Source organism: Patella vulgata, chromosome 5, assembly GCF_932274485.2.
Source record: "Patella vulgata chromosome 5, xgPatVulg1.2, whole genome shotgun sequence".
In the NCBI taxonomy this organism is placed as follows: Eukaryota; Metazoa; Mollusca; class Gastropoda; family Patellidae; genus Patella; species Patella vulgata.
The window spans coordinates 50,939,564-50,959,073 of record NC_065883.2 but is presented as its reverse complement, the minus strand read 5'-3'; the positions used below and the strand labels follow the sequence as shown (position 1 = coordinate 50,959,073).

Genomic DNA, 19,510 nt, shown 5'->3' with positions numbered 1-19,510 from the left:
TCCACTTGATCTCAGGCACGAGGAACTGTCACTCAAGTATTGGGGTAAACTACAAATGCTAAAAGAAAGATGTCCGACAAAGAGTGCCTCAAACAATTTAAACGAATAGGCTTCAGGAAACACTCACCCCATGACATTCGGGCAAAAGAGAGAGAGAGAGAAATGGGGTTTAACGTCCACTTGACGCTTTAAGTTTCCTCTAAATTGAAAGAATAATTGTGACATCTAGATGGCCCACAACCTGGACGTTACATGCTTTCATACAAATACTATTTGCCTAAAGGGGAGTGATCATTTGACTGAAAGATTCGTTCTGTCCATTTTGTTGGACAGTTTCGGTCTGATTTTCATTGTAAGGGATTTAGAAAGGAAATAAAATTTCATGCCATTGCCGAGTAATTTGATAAGCCAGAAATCGCACAAAAAGCGTCTCTGACGATCTAGATCCCAAGGAGCTTCCGGGGCCTAGACGGCCCTAAAGTCCTAGTATGGTAGCCCCCCCCCACCACCAATCAAATGAAATGAAATGGGGTTTAACGTCCTACTGTTCTGCTCCTAACCTGGGCTAATGAGGGAAATTTTGCCCGGGCAGCGGCACTATCGCCTACTCTTATATCGAATTCCAACTGCCAAGGGATCTTTTACGTGCACGCCAATGTGTACACGGGACCTCGGTTTTTCGTCCCATCCGAACGACTAGACAGCTGTCCTTGTCAGACCCTCCATTCTGCATCACTGACAAGGGGAAACCACGCCGGAAGATCTGGATGAACTTTCTCAGCCAATGCAGGGATCAAACACCCGACCTCCAGGCTAGCGAGCCAGCGTCTTACCCACTTAGCCATGTGATCCACCAACCACCAATCAAGAATTGCTTCCGCCAGACCTGACACTCTCTTCAAGAGTGCTATATAAGTAAATAACAAGAACAGGATATTTTTAGGAATCATTATCAATATTATTTCATGATATTGTTCTAAAACCACTCCAATTTGTACCTAGAAATTTGTATAATATTAAACTGGAGACACCAGTAATGTATTGACTGTTGTAACAATCAATGCTACTAATTTATAATCGGGGGAATAGTCATCCATCACAAATAGATACAGCCATATCGCGCTCTTCAATCAGCTCATTTTGTGTCAAATCCATTTTTTCTCTAGCAAAGTCAGTGATGTTCAAACCAGATACAATCTTGTAGCTTCTATCAGTACCAATAGTCAATGGAAAACTGTACATAATACCTTCAGCAATACCATAGGGATTGCCAGTTGAAAGCACACCCATAGATACACATCGATCCTATAAAATATAAAACAGATTTAGATTAAATTGAATTGTACTGAGCGACTCTCAATACTCGACAAAAAGTGACAATGAACTTATAATCAACACATGCTTGATATAACTTACAATTTTTGCTATGACAAATAATATATGGAAATATGACACCTGTGAATTGTCAGACACATGTATGTCAGGTACAATTCCTCTGGTGCCGGACATTTTGTCGGTCACAGATACAGATGTCTTTTTCTCTGTGGTTTTATAAATATCAGTTAAAAGACATGTCAGGTGGAATATCAATAGAGCAGAAAATTTGCACAACTATATATTTACAGGCATGCATCAGAACTTTATGAAGGTGTTATTTAGTTATATTATTTCTACTCACACCAGTCCCAAACCACCAATCACGCATATGATCACAGATGGCTTTAGCTGCTGACATTGCACTAGACAATTTACGAGCTTTAATAACAGCACCACCGCGTGACTGCACAGTCTGCAAATAAAAATAACTTTGGAAATAAATATTTTAATGTTATTATTTTAAATATTTTTATCACAAGATATATTCATACTATTTTAGACAAGCCAACAGTGAGGCTGATGTCTGATGTCCCCCGCCGATATCCCAAAATAAATGGATGACACATATTAATTAATCGCACAATAATTTTTTTTCAAAAGTATCAAGCAATCAAACTATACACAAGTTTCATCACTCTCTATCAGATAGAATCAAGATTATCTTGTCCCAAAGCATCGACCAATGAAATTGATTAGCTCTGCTTAGCTTTAGCTCGAAATCTTAATCATTGATCCCAGGCAGGACATTCACCTAATGAACATCTACATCAAGTTTAAACATTCTACCTTAATTAAAAGCAGAGTTATGTTCCAAAGTCTTGACCAATCAAATTGCTTATCGCTCCTCAGCCTAAGCAGAAATTCGCACCATCGAACTTAGTCAAGGTAATGATATAATGAATCTATATTCAGAGTTTCATCGCTCTCACTTCATTATAACCAAAGTTATCGTGCCCCAAAGCATCAAATAATCAGATTGCTTATCTCTGCTTACCATAAGCAGACAATGTTCATAATCGAACTCCATCAAGACATTCACCTAATGAACACCTACACCAAGTTTGAATATTCTACCTTAATTAGAAGGAGAGTTATCGTGTTCCAAAGTCTCGACCATTCAAATTGCTTATCCCTCTGCTTACCCTCAGCAAAAAATGTTCATTATCAAACTTAGTCAAGGTAATGATATAATGAATCTATATTCGGAGTTTCATCACTCTCAGTTAATCAAAACCAAAATTATCGTGCGCCAAAGCATCAACCAATCAGATTGCTTATCTCTGCTTACCGTAAGCAGATAATGTTCATCATCGAACTACATCAAGGCATTCACCTAATGAACGCCTACACCAAGTTTGAACATTCTACCTCAATTAGAAGGAGAGTTATCATGTTTCAAAGTCTCGACCAATCAAATTGCTTATCGCTCTGCTTACCCTCAACAGGAAATGTTCATTATCAAACTTAGTCATGGTATTGATGTAATAAAGCTATAAACCAAGTGTCCTCACTCTCACTTACTTAGAACTAAAGTTATCGTCTCCCAAAGCAACAACTAATTAAATTGCTTACCCTAAGTAGAAAAGTCTCATCTTAGAACTCTTATCAAATGAAATGAAATGAGGTTTAACGTCCTACTGTTCTGCTCCTAACCTGGGCTAATGAAGACGGGCATACGCCATACAGTGTGCTATGAGGGAAATTTTGCCCGGGCAGCGGCACTACGGAATACTCTTATATCGAATTCCAACTGCCAAGGGATCTTTCACGTGCACGTCAATGTGTACACGGGACCTTAGTTTTTTCGTCCCATCCGAATGACTAGACAGCTGTCCTTGACAGGCCCTCCGTCCTGCATCACTGACAACGGGAAACCACCCCGGAAAATCTGAATGAACTTTCTCGGCCAATGCAGGGATTGAACACCCGACCTCCAGGCTAGCAAGCCAGCGTCTTACCCACTTAGCCACGCGATCCCCCCCCGAACTCTATCAAGGCATTCACCTAATAGACACCTACGCCAAGTGTGAACATTCTAACTCAATTCCAAAGTCTCGACCAATCAAATTGCTTATCGCTGCGCTTACCCAGAGCAGAACATTATCAAACTTAGTCAAGGTTTTGATGTAATGAAACTATACACTAAGTTTCATTATTCTCACTTAATTAGAACTAAAGTTATCGTGTCCCAAAGCATCAACCAATCAAGTTGGTTATCTCTGCTTACCCTAAGCAGAAAATGCTCATCTTCGAACTCCATCAAGGAATGGACCTAATAAACACCTACACCAAGTTTGAACATTCTAGCTCAATTAGAAGGGGAGTTATAACTAAAGTTATCGTGTCCCAAAGCATCAAACAATCAAATTGTTCATCTTCGAACACCATCAAGGCATTGATCTAATAAACACCTACACCAAGTTGGAATGTTCTAGCTCAATTAAAATGAGAGTTATTGTGTTCTAAAGTCTCGGCCAATCAATTTGCTTATCGCTCTGCTTACCCTGAGCAGACCAGCAGCTGCCAGGCAGGATACGCCCACATTTTCGAGACATGGATAGAGAACAAGCTAAAAAGAAAGTGATTTTTCCTACAATCAAAGGCCATAATTCAGGAAATTACAATTCGATATGCGCAAATATTGAAAGGAACCGAGATCTTTGTGTTATAAACTTACATTTCAAGTTTCAACAAAATCGGATTAAAATTGTGACCTCTATAGGGTCCACAGCCTTAATATACCATATTTTGACGCTATTTGAGAACGAAGGGCGGCCATTTTGTCTGTCAGTTTTTGGCCAATTTTCATGAAATTCGAACTCAGGTGTCCTTAGGGTGTAACGGTGATATAATAATACATTTTTTTTTAAATCGGATATAAATTATGACCTCTGTAGGGTCCATAAGCTAAAAACGTGATTTTTCGTACAATCAGGGGCCATAATTCAGGAAGTTACTGTCCGATATGCGCAAATATCGAGTTTCAACAAAATTGGATAAAAATTGTGACCTCTATAGGGTCCACACCCTTGATATACCATATTTTTACGCTATTTGAGGACGAGGGGCGGCCATTTTGTCTGTCAATTTTGGGCCGATTTTCACGAAATTCGAATTCAGCCGTCCTTAGGGTGTAATGGTGATTTAATAATACGTTTTTTTAAATCGGATAAAAATTATGACCTCTATAGGGTCCACAAGCCAAAAAACACGTTTTTGCGTACAATCAAGGGCCATAATTCATGAAGTTACGGTCCGATATGCGCGAATATCGAAAGGAACCAAGATCTTTGGGTTATAAACTTACATTTCAAGTTTCAACAAAATCGGATAAAAATTGTGACCTCTACAGTGTTCACAAGCCAAAAACGTGATTTTTGTACAATCAGGGGCCATAATCCATGAAGTTACGGTCCGATAGATGCCAATATCGAAAGGAACCGAGATCCTAGGGTGATAAACCTATATTTCAAGTTTCATTGAAATCGGATAAAAATTGTGACCTGTAGACTGTTCACAAACAATTGTGGACGGACGGACAGGGGCGACGACAATATACGTCCACATGAAAATGTGGGCGTATAAAAATGCTCATTATCAAACTTAGTCAAGGTATTGATGTAATGAAACTGTACACCAAGTTTCATTATTCTCACTTAATTAGAGCTAAAGATATCTGACCTAAAGTGTTTAAACGGTCTACATAATACATCAGAAACTGACACTATCATCATCATACTACCATATATTATATATTTACTGATAATAAATCTTGCTTATATAGGGATGATGATTTTCCGCGATCGTGGAAAAGCCGCAAAATGCGGAATTCACATTGTCAAATGGATTCGCGGAAAATCCTGGTATCGTCCGAAAATGAAATGACGGAGTGTGTCTATTTTTATCACCCAACAAAATATCCCCTTAATATTTTGAAATAGTGTGACTGAAATCATGCTTTGCATAATACTGTAAAATTCAACAGATAGATTTTACTTCAATCACAGTTTTCCAAAATTGTAGTCAATGGATATTCACACACTGCTAATCAAAACTGGACATTGCTAATCAATTTGCCTGAATTTAGCCTATCTAACTTGATTAGCAGTTCTGCTAATCAAGTTCGAAAAGTTATTGAGACCCCTGGTGAAGGATCATACTGAATCAAAGAAACATCGATCGACCATAATGGATTCAGTGATAGGCCTACCCCCATGTGTTTCTGCTGTGAAATGGAAAAAAATGGAATTGACTAAAATCTGAAATGGAATTTGCCCATATCTGAAGTGGAAAATCATCATCCCTACTTATAAAGGTCACCCATTCTAAAGGTTTGATACTACTTTGTTATGATTATGCCAGTTATTTTAGCATGTTTACCTGGTAAAGTCAACTCCTATTAGACTATCACTTTATAATTATGTACTTTGATTGCCCTATAAGATCACTGGTACTATATTTTATTCAATACAATTTAAATACCTTAATAAAGTCATTTTGAACCCAATTATCGTCTTTAATGGCTTCCAAAGCACTGGATTTCTTTCCGTTAACTGTAACTGTAGCATGAGCAAGATCAGGAAATTGTGTAGAAGAGTGATTTCCCCAGATGATGGCTCTCTCCACACTTTCACTAGATATTCCTAATTTTGCTGCAACCTGTAACAATCCGTTTATTTTTTTTATAAATGAAGCTATGTTTTCCTTACTTTACAGACCAGGACACTTATATGTCACATATAGTAAGGAGAATGCACCTAATCTAACATATAATTACTTATTTTGCAGAAAATAACTCTGAAGGAGGAAGCCTATTAAAATCCAGAGTTGCACAATAATTTTTCAAAGGGTTACTGCCCTTGTCACCAAAACTTTGTAAACTTTCTGCAGGAATGTTTTGTAATTTTTTTCTAAACTGGCTATGATTGTTTGGATAAACAGAAGGAGAAACCCCTTGAAATTCATCTTTACGCATAGTTTGTTGTTCCTGAATATTTGAGAGCCATCCTTCAAAACGGCGGTGGTGGGGTGGATGTATATTTGTTGCCTGTTAATGCAAATTTTTTTTTTTTACCTGTGCTTGAGCTCTGTTTTGATCCAGTCGTGTAAGACATGAGAAGTTCTCTACTGGGATAGTTGGTGCACACCTAGAAGCAATCAGTGCATTGGTATTAGCTGGGTTTCCTACAACTACTACCTACAAAAAGAAAGATTTATAACATAATATTGTCATCACCCACATCATAATGTGTTATCTCCATTTGATTCTCTATTAAAGCTGTGGATCGCCATTGCATTTTTCTCACAATATCTATCCACGCTAAAATGTACTCAAACTGATTATTTAACATTTAGACATTTAACGGTGGAAATCTTCCAGCAAGGATTCAATCGGATGAAATAAAGTCCAATCACAAGATATCTAGCGAAGATTAATTTATAGGTGACGCTAGCTTGTTTTGACCATATCCCATTTATATCACCTGCAGAATGATGACAAATTTTCAATTATTATATCTTTGTAAATACAAAACAAAACTAGAACTGCGATGTAGTAATGCCGGGTTTCACCGGTGCCATGTTACCCTTGAACTCATGTCACTTCCGATGCCAAGTTACCCTGGAACTCATGTCACTTTCGGTACCAATGAAACCGTTAAACAGATTTCCACATAAGCATTGCACACGTGTTATAAAATGGACGCAGAATATTCTGAATACTCTGACACTCTGTGAAATCCGACATCATTTTCATGTCCCGATTTATTTCCTTATTATTTCAGCCAAAAAATCTTTGAGTAATCCATACTCTGAATATTCCGAATTACGACATCAATCAGCCGTTTCGTCATATGATTTCCATTGAATCAACACTGTATAATCCAGCCTTCAATCGGTGGGTGTGAAGCTACAAAAGATTAACAAGCAATCACCAATCAATTATCGGTGAAATTAAAACTCGCTCGCGTAGGTCTTTATTGATTACTTTGATAATTTTATAATCTCTTGTAAGACAGTTGTGACAAATACCCACAAATTTTCCCACAAATTCACAGTTGTAAAAATATTCCTAGCACCAGTTGGAAACATTCGGTGTGCATGCCGATTGAACCTGAATACCTAAGTTTGTTCACCCTACGGATCTCTCCGAATCATGTGACGACAACCTGGACATCGAACGACAGATTATCAATGAACATGTGACAGCAAAGACAAGTGTGCAATCAACTGAAGATGATGAAGAAGATAAATTAACGACAATTTTAAAGCGAATAACTTTCTGGGGATTCGAAGCTACATTATAATAATACTTCCGGTTTTCGAAGTTACAATAGTACTTCCGGTTTTGAGAAAACTGAGTATTCCGACACTCTGCGTAATCCGACATATTGTAACGATCCTGTACGATGTCGGATTTGACAAAGTCCACTGTACATGTATCAATTCCATTTATACATTTGTTACATATGTCAAAAAAGTGATCCTGACAAAATTTGTTACTTACTTACAACTAAGTTAGCTGACTTTCTAATGGAAAATCCGGTTTCCTCCCACTGCTAAAGACCCCTTCGCGCAAGCGAATTATTGAAATAAAATTAAACCATATGTTAGTCCCGAAATGACCTAGTTTGTGTCGAGTGGATGTTAAACCCCATTTCTCTCTCTCTCTAATGGAAAATTAAAATGCAAAAAGAATCTTAAAATGTGATCCTGACAAAATTGGTTATTTCTCGACAAGGGAATATGCTAGAAGCACTTTTTGGACATCTATATTATCGTATTGATCCAATCTATATGTCTATTGGATTCAAATATGTTTAACCAATAATAAATATAACTCACTTCAAAAAAAAAATGTTATGAAGGCTAAAAATACAAATGAAATGAAATGTTTAATGGCACGTCAGCTCCAACCGGGCTATATTGCGCCAAACATATGGTGAATTTAACGAGACAAATCAAAACAATATCACAAAGATTTATTCATATATGTAAATAAAAACAAATATCACAGAAAATATAATTAAAGATAGGCTGCCAGGTAACGAAACATACGCCCACAGCGGCTAAATCGTCCGAGCAGTAGACAAGGGTTGTCGCATATTTATTCCTTTGTAGGTAATCGGGGGCCTTTACAAGACAGGCGTTCACGAGGTTAAACAGAGTGATACAAGGACCATAACTCTAGAAATAATAAACAGAAATTGCTGAAATTCGATAGGCTTCTTCGTTTCCCTAATTTAAATATTGCATATAAATTTCACAAAGATCGGATGTTAACTTTTGGCATTAGAGCTTCACAAGGTTCAATAAAGTGAAACAAGGGCCATAACTCTAGACATAATACACAGAAATTGCTGAAATTCCTTAGAATTCTTCGTTTCACTAATTTAAATAATGGATATAAATTTCAGAAAGATAGGATGATAACTTTTTGGGTTAGAGTGTTCACAAGGTTAAACAAAGTGAAACAAGGGCCATAACTCTAGAAGTAATAAACGGAAATTGCTTAAATTCGATAGGCTTCATCGTTTCCGTAATTTAAATATTGCATATAAATTTCACAAAGATCGGACGTTAACTTTTGGCATTAGAGCGTTCACAAAGTTCAACAAAGTGAAAAAAGGGCCATAACTATATAAGTAATAATTGGAAACTGATGAAATTCAATAGGCTTCTTCGTTTCGCTAATTTAAATTAAATATTGCATATAAATTTCACAAAGATCGGATGTTAACTTTTGGCATTAGAGCGTTCACGAGGTTCAATGAAGTGAAACAAGGGCCATAAATCTAGACGTAATAAACAGAAATTGCTGAAATTCAATAGCATTCTTCGTTTCACTAATCTAAATAATGCATATAAATTTCAGAAAGATACGATGATAACTTTTGGGGTTAGAGCGTTCGCGAGGTTAAACAAAGTGAAACAAGGGCCATAACTCTAGAAGTAATAAACGGAAATTGCTGAAATTCGATAACCTTCTTCGTTTCCCTAATTTAAATATTGCATATAAATTTCACAAAGATCGAATGTTAACTTTTGGCATTAGAGCGTTCACAAGTTTCGACAAACTGAAACAAGGGCCATAACTCTAGACGTTATAAACGAAAATTATTGAAATCAAATAGGATTCTTCATCTCACTAATGTAAACAACATATATCAATTTTAAAACAATTGGAGGATAACTTTTGGCGTTAGAGCGTTCACAAGAAATTGTGGACGACAGATGGACGGACGGACGGACGGGGGCGACGGCAATATATGACCCCATTTCGATGTGGGCGTATAAAAATAAATATATCAATTCCTTTACATATATAAATATTTACCAGCGGCTGCCAGGCAGGATACGCCCACATTTTCGAGAGATGGATAGAGAACAAGCTAAAAAGAAAGTGATTTTCCCTACAATCAAGGGCCATAATTCAGGAAATTACAATTCGATATGCGTGAATATCGAAAGGAACCGAGATCTTTGGGTAAAAAACTTACATTTCAACAAAATGGGATAACCAGCGGCTGCCAGGCAGGATACGCCCACATTTTCGAGAGATGGATAGAGAACAAGCTAACAAGAAAGTGATTTTTCCTACAATCAAGGGCCATAATTCAGGAAATTACAATTCGATATGCGCATATATCGAAAGGAACTGAACGAACAGCAGCCATTTTGTCTGTCAATTTTTTGCCGATTTTCACGAAATTCGAACTCAGTCGTCCTCAGGGTGTAACGGTGATATAATAATACGTTTTTTTAAATCGGATAAAAATTATGACCTCTATAGGATCCACAAGCTAAAAACGCAATTTTTCGTACAATCAGGGGCCATAATTCAGGAAGTTACTGTCCGATATGTGCAAATATCGAAAGGAACCAAGATCTTTGGGTTATAAACTTATATTTCAAGTTTCAACAAAATCGGATAAAAATTGTGACCTCTATAGGGTCCACAACCTTGATATAACATATTCTTATGCTATTCCAGAACGAACGGCGGCCATTTTGTCTGTCAATTTTGGGCCGATTTTCACAAAATTCAAACTAAGTCGTCCTTAGGGTGTAACAGTGATATAATAATACGGTTTTTAAATCGGATAAAAATTATGACCTCTATAGGGTCCACAAGCTAAAAACGCGATTTTTCGTACAATCAGGGGCCATAATTCAGGAAATTACAGTCCGATATGCGCGAATAACGAAAGGAACCGAGATCTTTGGGTTATAGACTTACATTTCAAGTTTCAACAAAATCGGATAAAAATTGTGACCTCTATAGGGTCCACAACCTTGATATACCATTTTCTTACGCCATTTGAGAACGAACGACGGCCATTTTGTCTGTCAATTTTGGGCCGATTTTCATGGAATTCGAATTCAGTCGTCCCTAGGGTGTAACGATGATATAAAAATACGTTTTTTTAAATCGGGTAAAAATTATGACTTCTATAGGGTCCACAAGCTAAAAACGCGATTTTTCGTACAATCAGGGGCCATAATTCAGGAAATTACAGTCCGATATGCGCGAATAACGAAAGGAACCGAGATCTTTGGGTTATAGACTTACATTTCAAGTTTCAACAAAATCGGATAAAAATTGTGACCTCTATAGGGTCCACAACCTTGATATACCATTTTCTTACGCCATTTGAGAACGAACGACGGCCATTTTGTCTGTCAATTTTGGGCCGATTTTCATGGAATTCGAATTCAGTCGTCCCTAGGGTGTAACGATGATATAATAATACGTTTTTTTAAATCGGGTAAAAATTATGACTTCTATAGGGTCCACAAGCTAAAAACGTGATTTTTCGTACAATCAGGGGTCATAATTCAGGAAGTTACGGTCCGATATGCACGAATATCGAAAGGAACCAAGATCTTTGGGTTATAAACTTACATTTCAAGTTTCAACAAAATCGGATATAAATTGTGACCCCTATAGGGTCCACAACCTTGATATAGAATATTCTTACGCTATTTGGGAACGAATTTTGGGCCGATTTTCATGAAATTCAAACTCAGTCATTTTTAGGGTGTAACGGTGATATAATAGAACGGTTTTTTAAATCGGATAAAAATTATGACTTCTATAGGGTCCACAAGCTAAAAATGTGATTTTTCGTACAATCAGGGGCCATAATTCAGGAAGTTACGGTCCGATATGCACGAATATCGAAAGGAACCAAGATCTTTGGGTTATAAACTTACATTTCAAGTTTCAACAAAATCGGATAAAAATTGTGACCCCTATAGGGTCCACAACCTTGATATACCATATTCTTACGCTATTTGGGAACGAACGGCGGCCATTTTGTCTGTCAATTTTAGGCCGATTTTCACAAAATTCAAACTCAGTCATCCTTAGAGTGTAACGGTGATACAATAGAACGTTTTTTTAAAAACGCGATTTTTCGTACAATCAGGGGCCATAATTCAGGAAGTTACGTTCCGATATGCACGAATATGGAAAGGAACCGAGATCTTTGGGTTATAAGCATACATTTCAAGTTTAATCCAAATCGGATGAAAATTGTGACCTCTACAGTGTTCACAAGCTGAAAACGTGATTTTTCGTACAATCAGGGGCCATTTTCAATGAAGTTACGGTCCGATACATGCCAATACCGAGAGAAACCTAGATCTTAGGGGGATAAACCTATATTTCAAGTTTCATTGAAATCGGATAAAAATTGTGACCTGCAGACTGTTCACAAACAATTGTGGACAGACGGACGGGGCGACGACAATATACGTCCTCATGAAAATGTGGGCATATAAAAATCTAAAGTACCGTAGCTATGTGCATTGTCTCCAGCTATGTCAAAATGTATCACATGTTAAAATCCGATGGTTATTGTCAATATTATGGCAATATTTAAAAAAACAACAACTTCGGTGATTTCGGCCATTTCGCATTGTCACAGAACGTTCAAAATAGCCTTAATCTCTAAGTCACACCCACTTTCCCACCAGTAAAACCGAAGAAATTGGATCAATCCGACAAGTAGTTTCTGAGATATGATCAAAATGGAAAAAAAAAGTAAGAAGAATAACTAGAACTGTTATGCAGTAATGATGGGTTTCACTGGTGCCATGTTACCATTGAACTTATGTCACTTCCAGTGCCACGTTACCCTTGAACTCATTTCACTTCCGCTACCAATGAAACCATTAAACAGATTTCCACATTAGCATTGCACATGTGTTATAAAATGGACGCGGAATCAACCAAATCCAGCAATATCAATTCCATTTATACATTTGTTGCCATGTGTTAAGATATGCCAAATAAGTGATCTTGACAAAATTTGTTACTAACTTAGCTGACTATCTAATGTAACATTAAAATGCGAAAAAATTCTTAAAAAGTGATCCTGACAAAATTGGTTAGATGTCGACAAGGGAAGACGCTAGAAGCAATTTGTGGACATCTATACAATCATATTGATCCAATCTATATGTTACTTGGAATCAAATAACATAATTTTAAACGAATAATAAATATAACGCATTTGTTATGGTTTCACCTGCTAATTAGTGTTTAATTGTTATCTATATATTACTATCTCTCATCTCGTTAATTATTAGTTTGATCTGCTAAATTCAAATAATTTCTAATTGTTATCAATACATTATGGTTTCTTTCCCCTAGTTTTCGATTTCTTGCCTGTGCGGTTAACCCTTTTCATCATATATGCAAAGGTCAAGGGTAATTGAATGGCTAGGTCACCAGATAGTAGGTCAAAAGTCTAAAAAAATTAAAAGTAAGGCTGACCTTAAAAATATCTTTGTTTCGCCTAACGCGACCGACTAACTAAAACCACCCCCGACTTAAATTATTTTATTGCACTTTTCCGCGATCTTTTTATTTTATTTTGTGTGTCAACCTGAAATATATCACGAGAGTTATTTCCCTTTACTATGGCTATGGTTTGATTCATTATTGAAACTGGTTGATCAAGACGAAAGCGTCATAGGTGTCGCTTCTCAACAAAATGGTTGCAGACGAAAGCACAGCCATTCCCACGAAATGATTCTGCCTCTATGTCTGTGGGGCGTCGTTTTAAACATGACGATGATATTTTCAATATCTGTTTTCGAGAAAAATGAAGGCACAACCCGCACGATCGTTAAAAACGTGTTGAGGGAGTTTCAAACGTGAGTTTGTGGCAATTCGTGTGCGAGTCGTGCATCACGAAAAATCCCGACGTCATTGATATGTTTGCCAATAAAAAAAGACGAATGTTTGCACCCGGAAAATTATCAAGCTATCAAATTAGCTCTTAAAAAAAAAATCTGAAAAAAAACCCGACCTACCGACCATTCTCCTCGATTGTGGGTCGGGTTTGGTGAAACAAAGATATTTTTAAGGTCAGCCTAAACGAAATCGAAATTCAAAAATCGACTCCCTAAGAATTGTTGCCATTTGGAGTAAGTTCAAAACAAACCAGCGGCTGCCAGGCAGAATACGCCCACATTTTCGAGAGATGGATAGAGAACAAGCTAAAAAGAAAGTGATTTTTCCTACAATCAAGGGCCATAATTCAGGAAATTACAATTCGATATGTGCAAATATGGAAAGGAACCGAAATCTTTGGGTTATAAACTTACATTTCAAGTTTCAACAAAATCGGATAAAAATTGTGACCTCTATAGGGTCCACAACCTTGATATACCATATTTTTAAGCTATTTGAGAACGAGGGGCAGCCATTTTGTCTGTCAATTTTGGGCCGATTTTCACGAAATTCGAACTCAGTCGTCCTTATGATGTTACGGTGATATAATTATACGGTTTTTTTAAATCGGATAAAAATTATGACCTCTATAGGGTCCACAAGCTAAAAACACGATTTTTCGAACAATCAGGTGCCATAATTCAGGAAGTTACGGTCTGATATGCGCAAATATCGAAAGGAACCGAGATCTTTGGGTTTTAACTTACATTTTAAGTTTCAACAAAATCGGATAAAAATTGTGACCTCTATAGGGTCCACAACCGTGATATACCATATCTTTACGGCGGCCATTTTGTCTGTCAATTTTGGGCCGATTTTCACGAAATTCAAACTCAGTCGTCCTTATGGTGTAACAGTGATATAATAATACAGTTTTTTTTAAATCGGATAAAAATTTTGACCTCTATAGGGTCCACAAGCTAAAAACGCGATTTTTCGTACAATCAGGGGCCATAATTCAGGAAGTTACGGTCCGATATGCGCGAATATCGAAAGGAACCAAGATCTTCGGGTTATAAACTTACATTTCAAGTTTCAACAAAATCGGATAAAAATTGTGACCTCTATAGGGTCCACAACCTTGATATACCATATTTTTACGCTATTTGAGAACGAACGGCGGCCATTTTGTCTGTCAATTTTAGGCCGATTTTCATGAAATTCGAATTCAGTTGTCCTTATGGTGTAACGGTCATATAATAATACGGTTTTTTAAATCGGATAAAAATTATGACCTCTATAGGGTCCACAAGCTAAAAACGTGATTTTTCGTACAATCGGGGCCATAATTCAGGAAGTTACGGTCCGATATGCGCGAATATCGAAAGGAACCAAGATCTTTGGGTTATAAACTTACATTTCAAGATTCAACAAAATCGGATAAAAATTGTGACCTCTATAGAGTCCACAAGCCAAAAACGTGATTTTTCGTACAAACAGGGGCCATAATCCATGAAGTTTCGATCCGATACATGCCAATATCGAAAGCAGCCGAGATCTTTTGGAGATACACCTATATTTCAAGAGTCGTTAAAATCGGATAAGAATTGTGACCTGTAGAGTGTCCACAATCAAATTGTGGACGGACGGACAGACAGACAGACGGACGGACGTCCAGACGTCCGGACGGACAGGGGCGACGGCATAATACGTCCACATGAAAATGTGGGCGTATAAAAACAGTTTTCAAAAACTGGAAGTGGAATCAAAATGTCGGCTGAATATCGATTTGAAGGTTCTTTTGTAAAATCTAATATGGCGGCCAAACGGTTGAAAATGTTATTGAACAAAGTCTGTGAAAATGAAAGATAATATCTGGGGCTAATACCACCATGAATGTCATTTTAAGCCTATTTTGAAAGTGCTTGGGGAAAATCGGAAGGACTTGGTAATTTCTGGAAGCCATCACAAAAATTTTGAAGGCCTCAATGTGTTCCTTATTTCTACTAAGTTTCAACTTAATACCTCAAATACTAACTAAGATATGCCATCTTGAATGTTGAAAAAATGCTGAAGAAAACATTCGAAAATCTTTGACGCTAAAACTAATCAGCGAACTTCCGAATTTTGAAAACTGTCAGTATGAGCCACTATGAGATTTCGTCGAAAGAATCAAAAGATAAAAACCTGATGAAGATCTATTGAGAAATAACCAAGATATGGCGACCTGAAATTTTTTTGTCCCATCCGTAAAACACATCCTGTTTGTCAAAAATGACCTATTTAATAAATAGTTCCACGGGGGCCAACAATAGGGAACTTTCGCAAACACCAAAAGCGACATATGTTCGTTTACGTTTTCGTATCCTCTAACAGGCGGTTTCAAAATCCGACGTACGATAATAGCTAGATGGCATTAATTTCCACTCCATAACTTCTCGGTCAAGGCAAAGTTTTCAATTGATTTTTTGGCAGAAGTACAACAAGTCAAGCAGAATATTGCTTTTGAGCACATTCTATGAACTCTACACAATCAACAATATACACAAAGCCTCGAAAAATGGTGGAAAATTCAATATATTAATTTCCACTCCATAACTTCTCGGTCAAGGCAAAGTTTTCAATTGATTTTTTGGCAGAAGTACAACAAGTCAAGCAGAATATTGCTTTTGAGCACATTCTATGAACTCTACACAATCAACAATATACACAAAGCCTCGAAAAATGGTGGAAAATTCAATATATGAGACAAGAAACATATTCGTTTGCATACCTACGTAAATCCAGTAGACGTGGTACAAGGGTTAATCAGCGAACTGGATGTATGAGATGTGTTGTTGACGTTTGGGAAAGTAGGACGAGGGGAAATGTGTAGGGAGTGAAGTGCTGTAAAGGGATAGTTAGATGTATTATGAATGGTTAGAGTGGCTGTGGTGTTACGGTGAAATACTATGCCGCCACCGTAACACCACAGCTTTATGATTTGTTAGACAGGAGTGATGTAATGGGTGTCAACAACTGGGTATGCTGGTACCGTCGCAACGTAGCCGTGAAATATATATTGTGGGGGGGAAGGGCGGATACGGAAAAATATACAATGTTGACAGTATGTGCCAGGCATGAGGCTGCGCAGACCGAGCGGCAGCTCGATAGGGAGTGTGTGTGAGAGTCACCCTCATAAAAAATTTTTTTTTTAAATTTCACTTTTCTGTAAGCAGTGAAAACACTATTTTGGCATTGTTTGCAGGGTTAAACCTAAAAATCACATTAATACACCTATTGCACGATATTGTGAAACTAGCTGACGAAGACAGCTCGGGCGGCGATTGTTCGACTCGGGGCTGCTCTGTCAGTATCTAACAAACGCATTTAGTTCGCGTACAACTTTTAAAAACCGAATGTCAGTATGGTATTTCTCACATAATTGGTTATCGCAAAAACAGAGTAAACTGAAAGCGAGTAATCTCGACTCAAACCTATAGTCTATAGCCTACTTACTACACTCGTCCGTTCGTTCGTTTCTGGGATTTTACGTCCACTTCCACCTAAGGTGATATCGTAGACAAGTTACTACACTCGTCACTAGGCTTCCTATATTATTGTTTGTGGACGGTTTACTACTCAGTGATAAGCCTGCGCCGCAAAAAGAGGTCTCGCCTTTTATTATTAGTATAATGACTTCCTCATGTGCGGCAGGTTAGTTTGCTTCTAAAAACACTGTTTTCCGTTCCAAAAAATACAAAAGTAATTTTCTACCAGATGACCATGGTTCTTTTCACCGAGACTAGATAATTTCTCTCGGTGTAAGGATATAGCTATGGATAAGTTCATACAAGGTCAATAAATCCGCGGTCACTTCGGGTCACACTGTTGAGAAAATAAACCGATGGGTTTGTTTAGTAGCAAATCGAGCGTGAATCAACTGAGTTTGTACTGAAAAATTTTTGAGTGATATGTATGAACTGTCTTCACACATTCGGTTTATAATTAGCGATACACAGGTACAGTGGCAAGTGTTGTACTTCACAGACTGTTTACCTCCGAACTACCTCCGCACGAAATCCCCGATTTGGGTACTTGTTAAAAGAAAAAGAAATAGTACCTGTGCGCATGCCAGTAAAAAAAAAACTAAGAGTTCGCGCATAAAAATGCCCGAACGTACCAGGCGCCAGGCCATCCAGCTCCATACGCGTAACATTTTTCACTGGCCGAACACTCAATACGGATTAAAGTCATGAGTACACGCGAATCGATGACGTTTTCGTATTCGTACACCGATGCAAAAGGTCCCTATTATCTACGTTGGCAGAATATTTGCACGCACATGCACAGTTTTGGCTGCAACTTCTGACTAAAATCCACAGGAAAAAAAAGGGATAGGTTGCCAGGCAACGAAATATACGCCCACAGCAGCTAATTCTTCCGAGCAGTCAGCAAGAGTTGTCGCATATTTTTTCTATTGTCAGTAATGAAATATTTATAACACACTAAAATCTGATTAGGAGTAACTACTCATTAAGTAATTATCAGAAAATCATTAGAATTTGTTTGGCTTTTAGTTCTGCCCCATGCTAACGTTTAGTGTATAAAACATTTAATATCATGAATTTAGCTGTTCAAGTTATCAAAATTCATTGAAAATAAATATATGTCTTCGTCTCACGACCTTTAACACTGTATAAATTTCAAGTGAATCGGATTCATAACTTTGGTATCTAGAGCATCCACAAGATTTTTCAAAGTGATCAAGGGCCATAACTCTGGTAGTAATTAACAGAAATCACTGAAAATCAATAGGATTCTTCATCTCATGACCATTAACACTGTGTATAAATTTAAAGTCAATCAGATATTAAATCGGAAATCGTGAAAATCAATAAGATTCTTCGTCTAATGACCTTAAACACTGTGTATAAATTTAAAGTCAATCAGATATTAACTGTAGCCTCTAGAGCTACCAAAACACATAATTAAACCATTATTTCATTGATTTAGTGCTATTCCTTTCAGAGATTCAACTTTCACAATATTGTAGTCTGCAAGGAATTAACCCCTCAAATGATGATCAGATATTAACATAATTTAAGTCTCACAGTTGGACAAGTTTGAAAAGAATAACGGACATAATTCTGCTTGATTCATTATTTTCGACAATATAGAGTACAAGTCAAAATGATTTTTAAGACTTAAAGATACATTATGGGAGATTAGATAACGAGTTGGCAGTTCTCACTATAACTAGATAACGTAAAGGCAACTTGCTGAAAATTTCATTCAAATTGATCCACTATGAACCGAAAACTAAGCGAATGAAATTTCTGCCTAGCCTCGGGCATCATTACTAAAGTCAGTACGATAAACAGCATAGTCTCGATTATCTATTTAATCATTTAATCGAGAAGGAAAGTTATGCAGTAAATCGGCTCATAATCCACTTAAGATCGTAGGCTAGCGATGCCATCTAGAGTTGATTATGGTCTAGATAATTTAATTAATGTCTAATTAATAATTTAGATAACATTTCAGGCCTAAAGAAAGACCTGCAATAGACAGATTTAGCTCTTGCATAATGTATGTTTAATAATCTGAATGAATTTTTAATCAAAAAATTGATGATTAAGATCTACTTGTCAAATATGAGAAACATCTTTGTAATTGTAATGCACTTTATACTGATTCTATCAACTTACTTTAACTGTCTTCTTGGCGTAAGTATTAAGGGCTATTCCCTGTGATTTGAAAATTTTAACATTGGCTGCAAGTAAATCTTTTCTTTCCATTCCTTCTCGTCGAGGCATTGCTCCAACTAATATAGCAACATCAATGTCTTTAAATGCCAAAGCTTCATCTGCAGTTGGTATCACATCTGAAAAACGTATTTTAACAAATATCATTACTCTAGATGTAATAAACGGAAATTGCTGAAATTCAATAGACTTCTTCGTTTCA

At 37.0% G+C, this 19,510-nt stretch overlaps 1 protein-coding gene across 2 annotated transcripts in view; it reads right to left on the bottom strand.

Moving 5' to 3' along the window:
* Window positions 1-934: 934 nt before the first annotated feature.
* The window catches only part of LOC126821188 (malate dehydrogenase, cytoplasmic), a 35,376-nt gene continuing 16,800 nt past the window's right edge, over window positions 935-19,510 (bottom strand). For both annotated transcript variants that reach the window (XM_050549596.1, XM_050549597.2), the window contains exons 4-8: window positions 19,252-19,427; window positions 6,452-6,574; window positions 5,860-6,036; window positions 1,679-1,789; window positions 935-1,305 (exon numbers count right to left, since the gene is read on the bottom strand). In XM_050549596.1, coding sequence (XP_050405553.1) covers window positions 1,090-1,305; window positions 1,679-1,789; window positions 5,860-6,036; window positions 6,452-6,574; window positions 19,252-19,427 — 803 coding nt within the window. In that variant the 3' untranslated portion in view covers window positions 935-1,089. The remainder of the gene's footprint in view (window positions 1,306-1,678; window positions 1,790-5,859; window positions 6,037-6,451; window positions 6,575-19,251; window positions 19,428-19,510) is intronic.